Below are 19,372 nucleotides of genomic sequence, written 5' to 3'. Positions count from 1 at the left end.
ATGCAGTATGCAGGGTCCAGTTAGCATGCAGTATGCAGGGTCCAGTTTGCATGCAGTATGCAGGGTCCAGTTAGCATGCAGTATGCAGGGTCCAGTTTGCATGCAGTATGCAGGGTCCAGTTTGCATGCAGTATGCAGGGTCCAGTTTGCATGCTGTGGACAGGGTCCAGTTTGCATGCAGTATGCAGGGTCCAGTTTGCATGCTGTGGACAGGGTCTTACCTTTAGTATTTTGTCTCCGGGCTGCAGCAGGTGGGTAGCCGGACCATCAGGCTGTACCCTAGTGACAAAGATACCCTACAGGTCAAAAGTGACATGTGGTTAGGAGGCAGCTAAAGATCCATAAGGACCTGTTCCTCTCACTCGGAATCTTCTAGGACAGCGGCAGAGTCTATTACCAATCACTGGAGCTAATGCTCAAATAATGACTAGAGAGAGACATAAAGAGAGAGAAAGAGAGGGAGAGTGTGATAGAGAGAGAGATGGAGATAGAGAAAGGGAGAGAAAGAGAGGGAGGGTGACAGAGACAGAGATAGAGACAGGTAAAGAAGGAGAGGGAGAGAGGGAGAGGGTGTGTGATAGAGAAAGTGAGAGAGAAGAGTGAGAGAGAGAGAGAGAGCTGCAGTCGTACCATGTCTGAAGGTCTGAAAGGGTTTCCCTGTCCAGTTATTCCTCCTGAGATACTGAATCCAAGACCACCAAGACCTGGGCTCTTCTCTATCCGCACACACACCTGTGAGAGGACAGGTGACACACACACACCTGTCAGAGACTGCAGAGGTAGACACACACCTGTGAGAGGACAGGTAACACACACACCTGTGAGAGAACAGGTAACACACACACCTTTCAGAGACTGCAGAGGTACACACACACCTGTGAGAGGACAGAAACACACACACCTGTGAGAGGACAGGTAACACACACACTGGTCAGAGACTGCACAGGTACACACACACCTCTCAGACCCCACAGGCACACACACACCTGTCAGACTCCACAGGTACACGCACACTGGTGAAAGACTCCACCGGTACGCCCACACACATACACACACACACCCCTGTCAGAGTTATGCAGTAGGACACACAGCCAGCACTGGGATCAAAGCATAGACTGTAGAAAAAATATGGACCAAGTCACTGTGACGTCACCCTTTGACTCTCCATGGACTTGGGGAAAAGGGTTTTGAAACCGCGCAAGTGCAGTTTTTGGGCACCGCCATTTTGTACAAATCGGAGCCAGAGATCGATAAGGAAAAGGGGGGGGGAGGCACATATGGGCATGAACTCCGGCCGAGTCCAGGTCGTCCACTAGGCACGCGTGATACAGTGACTCAGCAGTGAATCCTGATTCGTGCACAAAACATTACAATCTTGTCCGGATAACACAATAATTTAACAAATCAGCACATGACGGGGGACACTGTACGAAAGAAAAACACCTATTGCTACTACCTTTCCTTGTGGGTGGACTTGGTGGGTGTGTACTGTATGTGTGTGTGTGTGTGTGCGTGTGTATGTACAGTGTGTGTGGGGAAGGGGTGTGCCTGTGCGTGTAGGTAGTGTCTCACCTGCTCCTGGTACCCATCCCTGTTCTTGGGTCCTTTGGTTTGAGGGGGGCAGCGGGCGCTCTGGGGGCGGGAGCTGGTGGGAGGGGCCGTGGGCATGGGGGGCTGATACTGCTGGAAGGGGACCTCACTGACCACACCCTCATATGGCATACTCTGCCCCGCCCCTGATGACATCATCATCGCTTGGGTGTGCGGGAGACCACCCGTCTGCACAGAGCAAGAAACACACATCTCAGGTACCACTGCCAAGCTCACACACACACACATACACAGACGCGCGCGCACACACTCACACACACACACAAACACACTGTGCACTGTGTCCACCCCCGTGTGCTCTGTGACCCCACCCACCTTTCGGATGAGACTTTCTGGCGGGACATCTCTCCTGCCAAGAGCGTACGAACCCCACTGGCTCATGGGAGACAAGTCCTCCTGCTCCTTTTCTAAGAGAGAGCCCTGCAGAGCGGGAAAGAGAGGGGGCAGACAGAGCTCAGAGCGGGGATCTTAAATTCAGGACCAGGAGGGCCGCAGCATCTGCGGGTTTAACTCCAGTCCTGGGGGGCCGCAGTGACTGTGGGTTTAACTCCTTTTCAAGTAGGCCAGCTCCAAGACGGCAAAATCCTTTCATTGAACTCTCCAGGGGCTCAGTCAGAAAAGGCATTCACTACAAATCTAGGCCAGGTGTGTGGGACATTGCCGTTTTTAGTCACAGTGACGCCATAAAAGGTGTGAGGCCTCATCCTGTCATTGTGTAATTACCTCCCAATAATACCTCAGCTGCCCAGGTACACAAGGGTCAGCTTCACTCAGAGACGTCTCCTCCGACAGGTACTAGCTCTTTCCTATAGTACAGTGGCTTGTAGGGAGTAAAATAGTCACTGGCTCTCCTGCGTGTGGCCTACAGGATGTATAACAGTCACTGGCACAACACACAGAACGCACGTCGTTTCGTCACTCATTCATACTTACTCGAACACAACTGAGGCACCCAATGACAGTGTAGCAATGTGGTACCTCAAGCAGTAAAGCTACATTTAGTAGTGGTAAAATTGTTGTTAACAGAAATACTGTAGCAGTGCAATGTACCAGCTGGAACTCATATTTGAATATGGTTGATTCGGCAGCCTGCTGACTGTTTTCAAATCCCGTTGCAGAAAGTCGTTCACACACCATTTAATTAAAGTCTTACCGCCGTCAGAACCAAATAGAACCAAAATCTCTCGGATCTTTATTAACCTACGGATTTTGGAGACCGAACTGAGTTAGTGATACTACATTTCACTACCTCACTCTCGTATACCTGTTATTCTTGTGCTTCGCTAAGTTGTACTATTACACTTTATACACGATACAGCTTTCAAAAAGATATACGCCGACCTTTTCAAAAGCTTAAAAAGCCTTAATACTCGCTAGCCAGTTAACATACAAAGCGAATATCTCTCCGCCGTCACTGTCTTTTGCAAACTCAATTTACTATCTGAGCACTCCCGCTTGGTATAAACCGGTGTGGCTATAGCTATCCCGGCACAACCGTCTCGCGATGGAGGTTTAAATACTAACGGACAAAACAGTTAACGGCTGTATATCTTACGAGATAGTTTCTGTATGGAAACCTGATTCAACTTCGTTGTAAGTATCTTGCTAATAGACCAGCTAGCTAGATATGTTTATTATATATAATTTTTCTGATATTATCGCCAACAAATCTAACGCATAACACATTATGAAAAGTACGTATCGTAACCAAAGTTAGCTAGTCTAACGTTAGCACATAGCTACGTATAACGTTCGTTTACAGCAGACCAATTAAATCAATTTCTTAGCGAGCTAGCTAGTTACAATGTTTATACATGTACGTATTAAGCTAACTAGATAATAACGTTAGTAACCTTGCGGAGACCACTTTAACCTTCTGACAACATTGTCACAGTGTTGTTGGAATATCATGAAGACATAGCTGTAAACCTGCACTATCTTGCCATTCATAGACAAGTGAGCTTCACGATGGTACTCCTTGGACAAAACCCTCGAGAACAGAACAGTATTTACAAATCCCTGAAATACTTGCAAGGAGGGCAATGGTCAAGTTAATTTAGATGAACATTCTTTAAATGAACAATGGCTTAAGAGGCATGCTTTAGAATTTTAAATTAGGTACTTTTTTCCATTGAAGTAATGAAGACAAAGCTACCACAAACACTCTGTGAACACAGAAGTGTCTTAACAATAGGACTGGAACTGTCAATGTGAGAACCGTGCAGAATCTGTGGATGGCTGGCTAATGAAGCACATAGAGATATGCTTCTGTGAAATACGAGGGAGACTGTATTCATGAGCTCCACACTGCACACACACACACACACACACACACACACAGGAGCTGTGTTCTTACTGTCCTCTGTGCTGATTCATTCAATCATAGTATGTACCAGGCCAAGAACCACCCAACCCATCCCCCATCACAAACGCTAATTGTATCTCATTAAAGCCCGCCCCCCCCAGTGTATTACTGTGGCTCCTCCCACTTACCCTGTCCAGACGTTTGGCTTCAATATGCCTTAGCACCTGCTGTCTCCAGTCTGTAGGCATACGAGAGGAGAGAGCATCAGGTCTCAGGTGAGCAGAAAGAGCGTCAGGTCTCAGGTGAGCAGAGAGAGCATCAGGCCTTAGATGAGCGGAAAGAACATCAGGCCTTAGGTGAGAGGAGAGAGCATCGGGCCTTAGGTGAGAGGAGAGAGCATCAGGCCTTAGGTGTGGCGACAGCACATCAGAGCGCAGGTGTGAGGACAGCACATCGGAGCGCAGGTGTGGCGACAGCAGGTCAGAACGTAGGTGTGGCGACAGCACATCAGAGCGGAGGTGTGGCGACAACACATCAGAGCGGAGGTGTGACGACAGCACATCGGAGCGCAGGTGTGGGGACAGCACGTCGGAGCGCAGGTGTGGGGACAGCACGTCGGAGCGCAGGTGCAGTTCGGTCTCCCCGCTACGTTCTAGGCAGGGACTGAGGGTGTGGTCGACAGAACCCTTCTCCAGCAGAGCGGCCATAGATGGGCGGGCCGAAATGGGGCGCGCCTGGGACCCCCCGTACCCCTCAGTGCTGAAGCTTCGAGCCGACATGGGGCGGCGCTGGGGCAGGCTCTTGGTGGGGTAACCCGGGGGAGCAGCGGGGGGTGCTTTTTTGGGCTCTTGCCCAACATAGCGGGTATCCCGGCGGGGGTAGTGGGAATCAGGCGCTGGAGCGGGTGCGCCCTGCTGCTGCTGTTGTTGTTCCGGAAGGTTCCGGTAGAGCAGCCGACTGCTGCGATCGGCCAGCTGCGGCTGCTGGGCCTCCATCGCCCGCCGGAACACAGCCAACTCAGCCGAGCTTACCAGCGAGTCCGCCCGGCGCAGGAGGCCCGGCCTTGACCTGGGGGTGGGGCCCTGGTGGGCCACACCCATTCCCAGGCCTACTGGGGAGAGCAGTGGCTCGCCAGGTAGGTACCCTCTCTGCCCTCCTCTGGGTGGGGTTCTGCCCACCTGGGCCACACCCTCTGGTGAACACAGGAAGGGCGGAGCGGCCGCAGTTTGGTAGCCCCCCTGCGGAAGTGCCCCACCCTGTGGCTGGGCCTCCCCCAAAGTGTCGTCGTCTAGCATAGGGGCGGACTGGCTACGGGGGATTGGCTGGGGCTGGGGGAGGTTGCCATCCTGGGCATCGGCGAGGGGAATGCTGTACACGGTGGGAGCAGCGTCTATCTCATCAATGCTCTGGGACTTTTTGAACTTGGCCTTGGGGTCTCCTCGGCCTTCCTGGAGCCTCTCTGTGCTCTTGCTGAGGACAAGAGCGCCCTCCGGGGGATAGGAGGGGCCCTGTGCCCTTTCTGCATTTTGCAGATCCTGGGGTCCCCAGGGGTCTGCTGCAGAGGGAGAGGAGCCCGGCAGCTGGGTGGAGTCACGCTCAGGTTGTGGGGCGGAGCTGGGAGTAAGGGCGGAGTCCGGTTTGGAGGGGAATGCCGTGCGATCCTCCAGAGGACTGGGAGTCCTGGTCCAATTGTGCCAGCGGGAGGGGGGTGGGGGAGGCACTTGGGATGTGGGGCGGGCGCGGGGCAAGTGGGGTGACCCCTCCAGATCCAGGGGAAGCCCCATGATGCGCTCCTGCCGGAGGAGAGGCCTGCGGTGGGGGCCGGAGGCGCTGGGGGGCCGGGAGCTGCTGGCAGGGGGCAGGGCCGAAGGAGAGTCCTCGCTCACGAAGGCCGTGTTGTCATAGTGTGGTGGGACGTTCCAGCGGTCGAATGTGTCACTGAGGGGGCGGGGCTGTAGGGAGCCAGGGGGTGGGGTCTCCCTCTGGCAGAGCAGGGGCAGGGCTGGACCAAACCTGGTGAGTAGTGACATCACATGGCTATCAGAACATGCACACTACATGAAGAGAATGTGTGTGCGTGTATGTGTAAAAGTGTGGATGTGTGTGCGCGTGAGTGCTGCAGTGAGGGGCGGGACTGCCTACCTGCTGGCCCAGTGCGTTGTGGGTGTGGCCTCTTGAGTGGTGGTGGGCGGGGCAGGGCGGGACCCTGGGGGGTTGGAGGAGATGGTGGAGGCCTGAGAGGGGGAGTACTCTGAGGACGGAGCCGAGGAGCCACTGGTGTTCAGGCACTGCGCTTTATCAGCGTCTGACTCCTCTGCTGACTCTGTGAATGCAACACAGCCCAGGGTCACATGACCGCAGGAAAACAGGTCTCATGACCGCAGGAATAAAGAGTCGCACGACCACAGGAATAAAGTGTCACACGACCACAGGAATAAAACGTCACATGACCACAGGAATAAAGAGTCACATGACCACAGGAATAAAGCGTCACATGACCACAGGAATAAAGCATCACATGACTACAGGAAAAAAGGGTCACATGACTCCAGGAATACAGGTCAGATTGCCACAGGTCTTATAACTACAAGAAGAGATCACGTGACTACAGGAACATGGGGTTACAGGATTACAAGTATAAAGAGTCACATGACTGCAGGAATAACGCATCACATGACCACAGGAATAAAGCATCACATGACTGCAGGTAAACAGGTTGGATGACCTCAGGAATAAAGTGTCACATGATTCCAGGAATATGGGTCAAACTTTGCTTGAGGCCCATAACTAGGCCTCAAGCAAAGTTTGTTTGGTCTGAAATCTGAACATATTTTTTTTTCACCTTTTTTGTTTTTTCCCAGGACGATGGCCTTTGGCTTGTAGATGGGGGGCTCCACCAGAGTAGGTCTCATGTCAGAAATGCGGATGTCATTCGGGGAACCACATCGGGAGTCCTGTGGAGAGACTAGCACACTGAGGAGAGACCAGCACACTGTGGAGAGACCTACATAGTGCCTCCTGTTTCACAATGGGATACCTTCTAAATAATGCAGTAATGTGGCACCTTCACACTAAACCTAATTGCCTCTCCATAATGTCAGTGGTGCAGGCTGATGGAACTGTGGCCCTCTACCTCATGGAATTACAAGTCACTGCATTACATGACACCCAACTGTTATACCTCACTGCATCACACCTACCTCTGAGCCCTCTGCTCCTCCCTCCTTCTCCGCAGAATGCCGCTGGCCTGGCTCCAACCTCATGGTCTTCTGGAATTCTTTAGCCTCTCTATCAGTTGCCTGGCAACAGAGCACACAACTGGTCACCCCCTCCCCTCGTGACTGAAAACAGGTTCGGATCAGAGAGCATCAATGCTGACCTATTCAATCCCCTGCCCGGCTCCAGTGTTGCTGGAAGCTGTGATTGGCTGGCTGGCTTTATCACAGACTCCACAGACACAGCAGACACTCAGCTCTTCTTAACATTGAAAATTCCACCTCCCTACCACTGAAGCCCAAACATTTCAACTGGATGCATCTCTTGAAAATGTGAGTGACCAAGTGCAACATTCTGTACTGTAATACATCACAGGTAACTCCTCTCTCCTGCAGTTACAAAGCAGACCAGAGAGAGCTAAAGAAACACAAGAGCTGGATATTTGGTGAGGCTTTAGAATCTGCTGCCAGTACCTTTGCGTTTGCCTCCTTGGGCCCGGTTGCAGCCGCGGTCACGGTTGCGGTCGGCCACTTGTGCTCGTACTGGTCCATGCCGTGGAGCTCCATGCCTGTTTGGGCGGCGTCTTTATCAGGGCTGAGGGCGTGGCTGCCGTCTTTGCCCACCGTGTTCTGTATGGACTTCACCATGTTCTTCAGGTCCTCCGGGTACGGGGTTGGGTATCGCTTCAGGTTTATCTCCACCTGGGAGGAAGGCAGTTATTACATGTGTGGAGACATTAGCACAGCAGAGGTTACTGTGTTTATTACACATTTGCAGGCGTATGGACCAGAGAATTTGGGGAACATCCTTTGATTTCGAGTTTAGCCCTTTGAGGTGTAAGATCAGAAATATGTGATTAGAATTCTCTTAACTGAACATTCAAATGCTGATACTAACAATCACTACTGGTAATTGAAAGCAATGGAATTCTAGAACTTAGAATACTGAAAAAAAGATTGTAAAGAACCAGCTCTAAAAAGGGTGAATGCTGATGTGCGATGCTGCCCATGCAGCGAGGCTCTGTAAAATCACTCCTGTCTTCTGTGTCTGTTTCCTCAGGTGTGCCGGCATTTGGGTCAACATAGCAGGACGGGTACCTTAACTTTCCCAGCATTCTCCTCCTCATCCTTCTCTTCAAAGTCAAAAGCCACTGTCATTCGCTGCTGCCGTTGCTCCTCCCACAGGGCAGGGTTAAAGCTGTCACTGTCTGACTGGTAATCTGTGGAAGGTGGAAGGAAGTAAAGTCATGCATTTAATTTGCATTTCACAGAGGTGTCAACACACTGTAAATTTACGAACAGAAAGGATAATACACAGCAAATGAGCAGCAGCAGTGTGCGTGTGCTGTGTGGATTCCCCTGGGGGGGGGGGGCATGGGGGGGCACCCACCCTCGTCCCGACGGGGCTGCTGCGGGAACATGTAGTTGGTGAGCACCCTCTGCTTGGTCTCCGGATTGGCCTCCGATTGCAGGGGGATCAGCGCCTTGGACTACAGGCCAAGGGTCAAAGATCACACACACTGACTACAAATATAGGCCAAAGGTCAAAGATCACGCACACTGACTACAAATACATGCCAAAGGTCAAAGTTTGCAAACATTGACAAAAAATACATGCCAAAGGTCAAAGATCATGCACATTGACCGCAAATATAGACCAAAGGTCAAAGATCCCTCACGTGGAATACCATCATAGGCTAAAGGTCAAAGGTCACACATGGACTACAAACAGCCTATTGGTCAAAGTTCACAAACACAGACTATCAACACCTGCTCAATGTCAAAGGTGACACAATGGACTAAAAACAGACTAACTGTATCAGGCCACAGAAAAAAACCCTTTCTGTGAGGACAGCTCTCACCTGATTGTCTGACAGCCACAGAGCAGAAAGATCCTTCAGCTTGGTGAAGGAAAAGGGCAGATTCTTTAACCTGCAAGAGCAAGAAAGCAGGTCTCGTCTGTGGTTCCTCAGTGCAGCCGTGCGGTCGCTCCACACACCTGGGAGCTCTGGCCTGTGCTTAATGAGTGCGGTCGGCAGGTGTTACCTGTTGTCGCTCAGGTTGAGGACGCGCAGTTTGGTCATCTGCCCGATCTCCTCGGGCAGACTCTGCAGCTTGTTGGAGCGCAGAGACATGACCGTCACGTTCTTACAGCTTCCGATCTGGAGAGCCGAGAGAGAACACAGGGCTCGAGACAAAGCAGGGTTCCTGCGTTTACCTGTCTTTACCTGTGTTTGCCTGTCTCTACCTGCGTTTACCTGTCTTTACCTGCGTTTACCTGTGTTTGCCTGTCTTTACCTGCTTTTACCTGCCTTTACTGTGTTTACCTGTGTTTACCTGTCTTTATAACTGCTTGAACTGGAAGTTTTGCAAAGGAGAAAAATGGCATTTTTCAACCCCAATGAACATTGGCATTGCAATGGTTCTGTTTTTAAAATAGAACAAAACTTGTGATTTAACAGTGACATATCAATATATCATAACATCATTTCTTTCAAAAATGGTCATGAATGGCTGCCAAAGTTTACCATGGTAACAGTCACTTCCTGTCCCCTCACAGTAAAGCTCACCTCTCTGGGCAGCTCAGACAGGAAGTTCTCATCGGCAGCAAAGGTGCGCAGGTTGTGCAGGTAGCCAATGGTCGGAGGCAGGGACTGAAGCTCATTGCCGCTGCAGTCAAACTCGTCTAAATGTGATAAACTACAAAAAGGGTTTTACACAGAACAACACGTGGGTTTGGGCTCTGTACACTGGTTGTACACTGATACCATGCTCCTGTCAGACCACAGGTGAGTCACAGAAGGAATCTCTCCCACATTAAGTAATACCACCACATCTTCACTTTCCACCTGAATCTGATTAAACGTTTTCAGTTGGCAAGCTGCATGGTGGCTCTACCAGTCTCTAGTGCATGGGTGCACTTTATGGTCTTGCTTCTATTAATTACTGCTCTTGTGCACAAATACACTCTATGGTCTGCAGGGCCCTGATGGTCTGATATCTGTTACGGCACTGGATAAGAGTGCACAAATACGTCTGGTATCTGTTAATTCATACAGGCATTCCAAATGGGGGAAAAGCATACTATTTAAAGTTTTAAGTTCCAATGAGAAATACAGCAAAACCAATATCACAGTAATAAAGTATAACTATAGCTGCATGGTATTACGCTGTGTATGGAAATATTTAAAAAGGGTTTAACTAAACTTTATGTCTCGGGTGCTAATATTCAACCGCCATTGCTAGCAGTAAATCAGTAACTGAACCATGAAGTTTGAACAGCAATCCTTCCCTTTACATGGATCGATCTCGTTTAATGCTGCATAGTGCTGTGCTTTTCGGTTCACTGCCAATGCTCCTGTCATCAAAGCAATCACTGTCAAGGCCAAGCATGTGCAAAGAAGCCCTGTGGGCTGAGCTGGCCTGCAGAGTGGCACCGTCACGCAGACAGACTTACCTCCCGATGGTGTTGGGCAGTGAGGACAGCTGGTTCTCATCCACTTTCAGAGTGGTGAGCTTTTTCAGCATCCCTGCGACAGAAACGAGCGCTACTGAGTGGCAGTGTTCGCTATAGCGCCCCACACAACTGACCTGCTGGCTGAGCAGTTATACAGTAGCACAGTAGGGGGCAGCACCGAGACTCCTCCCCTCACCTATGGAGTCGGGCAGTTGTTGCAAGCTGTTGAAGGAGAGGAGCAGATCCTCCAGAGCCTCGCACCCGGATATGTCCGAGTCGACGGACTCTATCCGGTTCTTCGACAGGTCCAGGTAGGTGAGGTGTTTCAGCCGGCCGATGAACTGCAGACAGACAGGAAGCGGGTTCATCTGCGTGGCGGCCGAGGGTGGCGCAGGCGGCCATTTTAACGCGCGTATGACTGACGGTGCAGATCGCACACCCCCTCGCCTGTGGATCTGCTTTCAGCTCCAGGAATCTGGGCTTCCACAGCCAAATTAGGCAGGACTGCAGGCTAACCTTCATCTCCAGAAATAATTTCACAGTTTTTCCCAATATAACCTTCATTTAAACAGGCGGTCACTTGAGATTAGAAAAAAATCTTTTTCAATGATCAGCAGTCCATAGTCAGACAAATGTCGATATACAAATACCACCAAGCCTAAAGTAATCCAGGCAGGGGGTATCTGGATGGCTGTATCAAACTCCCTGCATGAACAGATGCTCTGAAATCTGACTCTCAATTCACATTTCTGCAGGGCAGATATTTTCACATGTAAAGTCTGATGTGTATCATAAACTCCTGTGGCATTTCCTCAGAATGGTGTAAATGAGAGAGGTTAATAACTAAAACACGACATTAACAAAAAACATCACACCGCACAGGAACATTGACTGTCACAGTTAATATAGTAATGAAAATAAATTATTTCAAAAGTGAAATCAATTAATTGAAATAGCCTAAATCAACCAATTAATTAATTAAAAAACAAAATCAATTAATTAATACATAACACAAGACACTCAGTGTGTGAGGTGTGTCTTTAAGTGGATTTTAGTTCCATCCGTTGATACACTCACTATTTAATAAATAAAACTTCTTAATAAATAAATCTGCTGTATTAATGAGCACTCCTCCAGGTGTCCCGCCCATCCACCCACAGGGGGCGGGGACTGCTGCAGGGGGCGTGGCCTACCCCAGGTAGTCTCTGCAGGGAGTTGTTGTCCATCCATATCTCCTTTAGGTGTTGGACCTGCTCCAGGACATCGGGCTGAAACAGAACATACTAATCAATCCCAGCTCTGTCTCCTCAAAATTAACCAATCACAGTCCTGTCTCATCAAAATTAACCAATCGCAGACCTCTACAAAAATATATGTATCACAGCCCTGTATCTACAAAAATGTACCAATCCCTGCACTAACCAATCACAGCACTGACTATTAAAAATGAACCAATCACAGCACTGTCTCTGCAAAATAAACAAATGACTGCCCTGCATCTACAAAAATGAAAATCTCCTAAAAAACTAACCAATCACAGCACTATATGCCCAATATTAACAAGCCACCACCCGATCTCAAGAAAATCAATTAAATCACAGTCCTGTCTTCCCAAAAATGAACCAATCACAGTCCTGTCTTCCCAAAAATGAACCAAATACAGCCCTGTCTTCCCAAAAATGAACCAATCACAGCTCTGTCCTCCCATTCTTAGTAAGCCTGTAGCGGTTTTGTCAGCCAGTGGCTCCTGCAGTCCTTTCTCTGGTAAGAGCGACGCCCCTGGAGGTGTGTGCAGTGCCCGGGGAGTCAGACCCGCTCCCACACCCCCGCGCCCGCGAGCGCCCTGGTCTCTCACCAGCTCCGAGAACTCGTTACTGCCCAGGTCCAGCCGCTCCAGCTGTGTCAGCTTGTGTAAGGACCTGCGTGAGACAGGAAGCAGTCGGTCAGCTTGTGTAAGGACCTGCATGAGACAGGAAGCAGTCAGTCGGCTTGTGTAAGGACCTGCGTGAGACAGGAAGCAGTCAGTCAGCTTGTGTAAGGACCTGCGTGAGACAGGAAGCAGTCAGTCGGCTTGTGTAAGGACCTGCGTGAGACAGGAAGCAGTCAGTCAGCTTTTGTAAGGACCTGCGTGACACAGGAAGCAGTCGGTCAGCTTGTGTAAGGACCTGCGTGAGACAGGAAGCAGTCAGTCAGCGTGTGTAAGGGCAAACTCACTTTGGCAACGTTTTCAGGTGATTCTCTCTGAGCTCCAGAATGCGCAGTTTGGAGAGTCTGAAACACAGAGGGAGAGAGAGAGAGTGAGAGTGTGAGAGAACGCACACAGATGTGTACATGCACACGCACACACAAGCACGCGCATGCACACGCATGCACACGCATGCACACGCATGCACACGCACGCACATACACGGATGACGGTGACACTCACTTCCCAAAGTTTGGGGGCAGGGATTCGAGGAAGGCATCATTGAGGAAGAGCTGTGTCAGGTTGATGAGCTGCGTGAATCCGTCTGGGAGTCTGCAGAGAGAGAGAGAGAGAGGGAGGGAGAGAGAGAGAGAGAGGTAGAGAGAGAGAGAGGAAGGGAGAGGGAGGGAGAGAGAGAGAGAGAGGATGGGTGAGGGAGGTGAGAGAGAGAGAGAGGGAGGGAGAGACAGAGAGAGAGGCAGAGAGAGGATGGGTGAGGGAGGTGAGAGAGAGAGGGAGAGGGTGAGACAGGGAGAGAGAGAGAGAGAGGATGGGTGAGGGAGGTGAGAGAGAGAGAGAGAGGGAGGGAGAGACAGAGAGAGAGGCAGAGAGAGGATGGGTGAGGGAGGTGAGAGAGAGAGGGTGGGTGAGACAGGGAGAGAGAGAGAGGGTGAGAGAGAGAGAGGGTGGGTGAGACAGGGAGAGAGAGAGAGAGGGTGAGAGAGAGAGAGAGAGAGGGTGAGTGAGGGGTTGAGAGAGAGAGGGTGAGTGAGGGGGTGAGAGAGGGTGAGTGAGGGGGTGAGAGAGAGAGAGGGTGGGTGAGACAGGGAGAGAGAGAGAGGGTGAGTGAGGGGTTGAGAGAGAGAGAGAGAGAGAGAGAGAGAGAGGGTGAGTGAGGGGGGGTGGGCTATGTGGGTGGCTGGAGCCCTGACAACCAAGCTCGGCGATCGCCATGGAGACGTGAGAAGCTCCTGAAAGCTAGCGTAATTGGCCTGCCTGGCAGTTTGCAGCACGTCTGAGCGACGCAGAGCACAGCAGAGCACAGCCAGTGAGGCGGGCTCCAGCAAAGCCTACAGAAAATACTCAACCCCATACTCTCAGCATGACAAATACTCAACCCCATACTCTCAGCATGACAAATACTCAACCCCCTACTGTCAGCATGACAAATACTCAACCCCCTACTCTCAGCATGACAAATACTCAACCCTTTATTCTCAGCACAGAAAATACTAACCCCCCCCCCGTGTTCTCAACACAGAAAATACTCAACCCCGTATTTTTCAACAAAGGAAATATACCTCTATCAATACACCCAAACAATAACTGTACTTCTATCTGTACACCTCCACAATAACTACACCTCTACCACTACACCAGTGTGGGTATTTTACATACTCCAGTGTGGGTATTTTACGTACTCCAGTGTGGATATTTTACGTACTCCAGTGTGGGTATTTTACGTACTTTGTTATCGGGTTGACACTCGCTTCCACCACAGAGAGACATTTGCAGCCCTTTATGTTGTCTGGGAACTCCTGAATGCCTTTAAGAGAAGTCACAGGTGTTAGAGAGCTGGAATGGACAAAACAAGCCCACTTCTTCTGCAGGTCTTCAGAAAAAGTCCATTATGCAGCCAAACAGTACGAATGAAGTCATCCTGAGAGTGATCGTGTCACATCAGACTAGCATCAGCAGAGCTACTTAGAATAGTAGGGCACTGATATGAGAAACAGGCAAACAAAACCCAAAAACCAAACAGGCCAGCGACGGCCTCACTGCCGCCGTTGACTGACCGTTTTTGCTGATGTCCAGCTCCTTGAGGTTGACGAGGCTGGAGATGGTGGTGGGCAGGTTGGACAGGTCGTTGTCCGCCATGCTCAGCTTCCGGAGTGCTTGGCAGCTGAAGAGTTGCTGGAAATCAGACAGACGAACCGTCACTCACTCTGCTGCAGACACGGAACCGCTTTTTGGGTCAAACTTGCTGTAGTCCACTGGAAATGAGACTCTCCCAAATTCTGTTACATCAGGAATGTTAAAAAACAACAACTCCCACAGGGCTTGGCATGTCTTATGTTGTTTTCAAATTCATCTTTCATCCAATGGCCTTAGATGGTCCAATAAAGACCTGTAGGTCTTTGATTTTTTTTAAAGAAATGCTCCATTTTCACAAATATTTAGAACAAAACTATTCTGTTTGTAATGCTTATGTAAAAATCAGACTTCACGGCACCTGCAGCAAGTTTTTATAATTTTACAAGCATCTGAACAGTTAAATTATTTAACATAATTATTTGACTACGGTCGGGTCCTGCATATCCCATAACGCACTGCAGGGCACACGATTGCACGTAACATAGATCTGTGTCATCCTCTGCCCCCAAAAAAATTAATAGGGCAAATGATAACTATTTCATAACGATTAATTAACCCTTACAAATTAAATTAACCTGTACAGAAACTGAACACTGCAAAGCTGAAATCAAACATTTTCAAGATAATGCAACACTTCACTGTACATAGGCCAATATACAAATAACTAATGACTACATTGCTGTGAAATATATTCATCATATTTTTCAAAACCACATATCTACAGTACATGCATGTCGTTGCCCAAGAAAAGGTTTAAGAGATGAGTTTGAGTTAAGCAGTTCCACAGAATCCCTCCAGGGGGCGATGTTGACAGCCCTGCTGCAGACACATGCTGTGTCTCCCCCTCTGGTCTCTGTCCGTGGTGCTGACACAGAACAAGTGCAGGGAGAGGACTAACTCACTTAAAGACATAGGGGTGTTCATTCATAAAACTAAAAAATAAATACAGAACGCCAGCTGAGAAGGAGATGTTCTTATGAATTTGTTTTAAAGAATACGACCTCCCCCACCACCCCCCCAAAAAAAAAAAAACAACCTCACAATCATTCAGGTATGATAGCTCCCCCTCACTCAGCCTGACGGGGGCTGGTTGTCATGGAGATGTCGTGCTGTTCCAGTTTCCATCGTGGATCCACATGGTGACAGGAAAACAGAACAATGTAATGTCTCGTTTCCATGGCGATGTGATGTTGGGTTACAAAGAGTAAACACAAAAAGGAGGGGGGGGGGGGTGGGTTGTAGCCCCTACCTCTCCAACATACCCCCCTCCAACCCGCCTCCCACACACACACACACACACACACGCCCAGTTCAGGGCTCTTATAGTGACAGGACTCGTTAGACAAAGGAGCATGTGTGTGTTTGTGTGTGTGTTTGGGTTTTCAGCTGGGAAACTGCGTTGAAGAGATGCACGACAGTGCAGCGGTAGTGTTCTGCATGGCTGTCACAGACAGCAGAGAGAGACATCACCTTGGGCAGCTCCTCGATCTGCCCCCCACCCCACCTTCGGCAGCTCCTCGATCCCCCCCCCCCCCCCCCCCCCCCCCCCGCCTCACCTTGAGCAGCTCCTCGATCTGCCCCCCCCCTCACCTTGGGCAGCTCCTCGATCTGGTTGGCGTCCAGGTAGAGCTCCTCCAGGGTGCGCTCAAAGCTGAAGATTTCCTTGGGCACCTGCTGCAGGCTGCAGTGGGAGTAGTCCAGCACCGAGATGACCTCCTCCTCACCACGGAAACAGCGGCAGGGCACCAGCCGACCCATGATCTTCCTCTTGGTCGTCATCTCCAGGCACTGCACTGAGGAAGAGGAGGGAGGGGCACACAGACAACAGCAGCGGAATTCAGAGTGTTACCTCAACTCTCACAGCGTTAAATCAACACCAACACTGTCAATGTGAGTCCAATGGGGACAGAATCTGCTCCACAGTTCCTGTTTGTGGGAAATGAACATTTAAATAAACGGACATACTGAAAGCAATCACACTAATAGTAAAATGGACAATTTTGTTTATGAATGAGCACAATGACCATGGAATTTCTGGCAAACGCCTTCTTCACGTGCTATTATTTGCACAAGAAACTGAAATGATCCAACACCACAAGGACATCTTTACATAACACACCGACATTTTCCTGTTGCTGACAACATGGAGATAAACGAGTGTTCAACTGTCAGAAAAGAGCATTTAAATTCTGTTCCTCCCGCCCATGGATCACATTCTGCCGCACTGAGGGTTTTTTTCTCTGCGCTCTGATTGGCTGATGGGAAAGACAGCCCCAGTTGGACCAGTGTGTTCTCTGAGCTGATGCCGCTCCCACAGCCTGCCGTCTAACGCAGCCATGCAGGAAGTTCACACCAGGACTGCGCGTGGGTCATGATTGATCAACGTCACTGATTGGCCGGAGATCCCGCTCACCTGGTGACCCAGGTCTAAAGCAGTCTCCGATTGGAGGAGAAGAATGAAAACCAGCAGCACGGGGGCCTGATTTGAGTCTCTCTGAATGGAAGATAATTAGACCAATCAGAGGCTCTACATTCAGGCAGACTATTCTTAGGTTTAATGATAGCTAATAAAAAGAAGGACGCATACTTCAGCTGTTCATGAATATTTAAAAAATCAGTGAAAAACAGCTTGTTGCAGGACGTTCATTACTGCAGGTGTTTTACCTGCTCAGTGTACAGGGACACTTCCTGTTCAGAGCCCAGGTGAGAGCCCGGAGACCACTCTTCCTCACTGTCTTTGATTTGTCATTAAAGGTGCACTGCATTATGGTAGAAAAGACAATATACACGAAGAAGGTGTATTTTGCTGGAGGGGGCAGTGGAGCTGGTGTGTTTTCTTTAAAAAAAAAAAGAAAAAGAAAATCAACAGTCCTCAATCTGTCCAAGTGGCCAGGTTTCTACAGTTGCCATAGAGACTAATGACGTGCGCACACCTTCATAATATCAGGCCATCATATCTCCATTCATCCCCTCTTCATCTCAGAGCAGTTTAACTTTCTCCATTTTATCATTCTTAATTACTAGTCTTTATTCACTACATTACACGTAAATTACATTCAGGGATTTATCAGACACCCTTATCCAGAGCGATTTAGAAAGCTTACCTTTATTATTCTTTTAGAAACAGCACAACCCACTAATACAGCTGGATATTTTACTGAGGCAATTCAGGTTAAGTTCAGGTAAGGTCAGGGGTAACCTCAGAGTAACAAATCCTGTTCCCTACCCATAATAATCCAGTTTCTCCCTTCACTCCCCAGGCTGAAATGACCTATCGCTGTTGTTAGCCTCTGTCAGAGTGCACTTTAGCTAATAATATAGCACGTTAGTGCATACATTAGCACATAAGTTAGCACGTTAGCATCAGTCGCGTCCACTGACAAACGAGCAGGGCCCCGCCTATCTGCGCAGTCGTCCAGCCGAGTCACGCAGCAGGCTCGCCTGAGGATCATTCCCGTCTGCGCAGCTGCCTCAAGAAAATCGCAATTTCACGATTGACCAAAGGGGGCAGTATCACACCGTGCTTTACGAGACAAGCTCACGCAACCATTAAGCAGGAGGCGGGACAGTCGATGTGCAGACAGACCACAGGAATTCAGGTCACAAGAGGGGGCGTTGACGTACCATGTGACAAGGACACACTGACTAAAATCCCTCCGTCCCCAGGTCACTGAGGCTCCGGCCACCCTGCAGGATTTATGGCCAATCATGTACCTGCCTGCAGGATTCCTGACCAATCGTGTACCTTGAGGCTTTATTGCGAATCATGTGCCTCTGCAGGATTCCTTATCTCGGTCATCATTGGCATGTTGATTCCAAACTTGCACTACACCACCTGATTTTACTTCCTGGACCAAGGAGGTAAAGTAATGAGTGAAATCTGGTGGTGTAGTGTATGGCTGGAGCAGATGCTACAGACACTGCAGCCCGCAGGACCAGGAGCTGAGCCGCACTGCAGTGGGGTGTTTCACTGCTGCAGTGATCCAGTGTTTCACAGGGCAACTAAAAGGCTCCAACTTGTGCGATTTTACTGACACCATTTTATTTTTTCAGTAAATGCTCTTTGTGCTCAGTTAAATGTGCTGCACAAATAAAATAAAACTGAATTAATAAGGCCTGCAGCTTCTGTTGTTTCTATGTTTTTTTCCTCTCTTTATGATCTTCTTAGTTGTGCAATTTCGGTCTTGTTCTGCGTGTAATTTGTTGCTTGGATCTTTAGCCCAGTTTTTTGTGTGTTGTTCCTGCCTATGAGTCCAGCTGGGCAGACAGGTTTTTAAACAGGCAATTAAACCAACAGACAAATGCAGCTCCATCCGGTCGAGAGCAGGGTTGGCAGCTTTTCCTTATTCAAATACGGGACAAACCAGAGATGTAAGTCAGGGGTGTAGGGGTGGGATGAGGTGGTTATTCGTCGAAAGAATTATGTTTGTGGCACAGCGTAACCAAATTTGATTGGTTATTCACAGGAGAGCCATATCGCGGTTTGGTTTTTTGGTATGCTGAAAGCTTAGGACGCCTGGTCACTGAAAGAAAATCAAACCCGTGCTTTCGACAGTCTTAACTGATCAAGAGGCACCGTAACAGACATCAGCACACACAGTGGGGCCCCAGCACAGCACACAGAGTGGGGCCCCAGCACAGCACACACAGTGGGCCCCCAACACAGCACACACAGTGGGCCCCCAACACAGCACACACAGTGGGGCCCCAGCACAGCACACACA

The 19,372-nt window shown here is 49.6% G+C and overlaps 1 protein-coding gene across 2 annotated transcripts in view; it reads right to left on the bottom strand.

Annotated features, from left to right (window-relative positions):
* The window catches only part of LOC118228842 (leucine-rich repeat-containing protein 7-like), a 31,479-nt gene that overhangs the window by 3,039 nt on the left and 9,068 nt on the right, over positions 1-19,372 (bottom strand). Inside the window, exons 2-24 of one of the 2 annotated variants that reach the window (XM_035420326.1) lie at positions 16,239-16,441; positions 14,570-14,687; positions 14,241-14,319; positions 13,017-13,106; positions 12,803-12,859; positions 12,444-12,507; positions 11,782-11,856; positions 10,785-10,929; positions 10,589-10,661; positions 9,702-9,831; positions 9,178-9,293; positions 8,994-9,063; positions 8,522-8,621; positions 8,230-8,351; positions 7,606-7,833; positions 7,117-7,215; positions 6,759-6,870; positions 6,059-6,239; positions 4,105-5,929; positions 1,927-2,031; positions 1,573-1,779; positions 631-732; positions 222-296 (exon numbers count right to left, since the gene is read on the bottom strand). In XM_035420326.1, the coding sequence (XP_035276217.1) occupies positions 222-296; positions 631-732; positions 1,573-1,779; positions 1,927-2,031; positions 4,105-5,929; positions 6,059-6,239; positions 6,759-6,870; positions 7,117-7,215; positions 7,606-7,833; positions 8,230-8,351; positions 8,522-8,621; positions 8,994-9,063; positions 9,178-9,293; positions 9,702-9,831; positions 10,589-10,661; positions 10,785-10,929; positions 11,782-11,856; positions 12,444-12,507; positions 12,803-12,859; positions 13,017-13,106; positions 14,241-14,319; positions 14,570-14,687; positions 16,239-16,441 (4,376 nt within the window). The remainder of the gene's footprint in view (positions 1-221; positions 297-630; positions 733-1,572; positions 1,780-1,926; positions 2,032-4,104; positions 5,930-6,058; positions 6,240-6,758; positions 6,871-7,116; positions 7,216-7,605; positions 7,834-8,229; positions 8,352-8,521; positions 8,622-8,993; positions 9,064-9,177; positions 9,294-9,701; positions 9,832-10,588; positions 10,662-10,784; positions 10,930-11,781; positions 11,857-12,443; positions 12,508-12,802; positions 12,860-13,016; positions 13,107-14,240; positions 14,320-14,569; positions 14,688-16,238; positions 16,442-19,372) is intronic. The other variant, XM_035420327.1, reaches the window with a different exon arrangement.

Source organism: Anguilla anguilla, chromosome 6 (genome assembly GCF_013347855.1).
Source record: "Anguilla anguilla isolate fAngAng1 chromosome 6, fAngAng1.pri, whole genome shotgun sequence".
NCBI lineage: Eukaryota > Metazoa > Chordata > Actinopteri > Anguilliformes > Anguillidae > Anguilla > Anguilla anguilla.
Note: the sequence above shows the minus strand (reverse complement) of the source record. Positions and strands in the feature narration are given on the sequence as shown.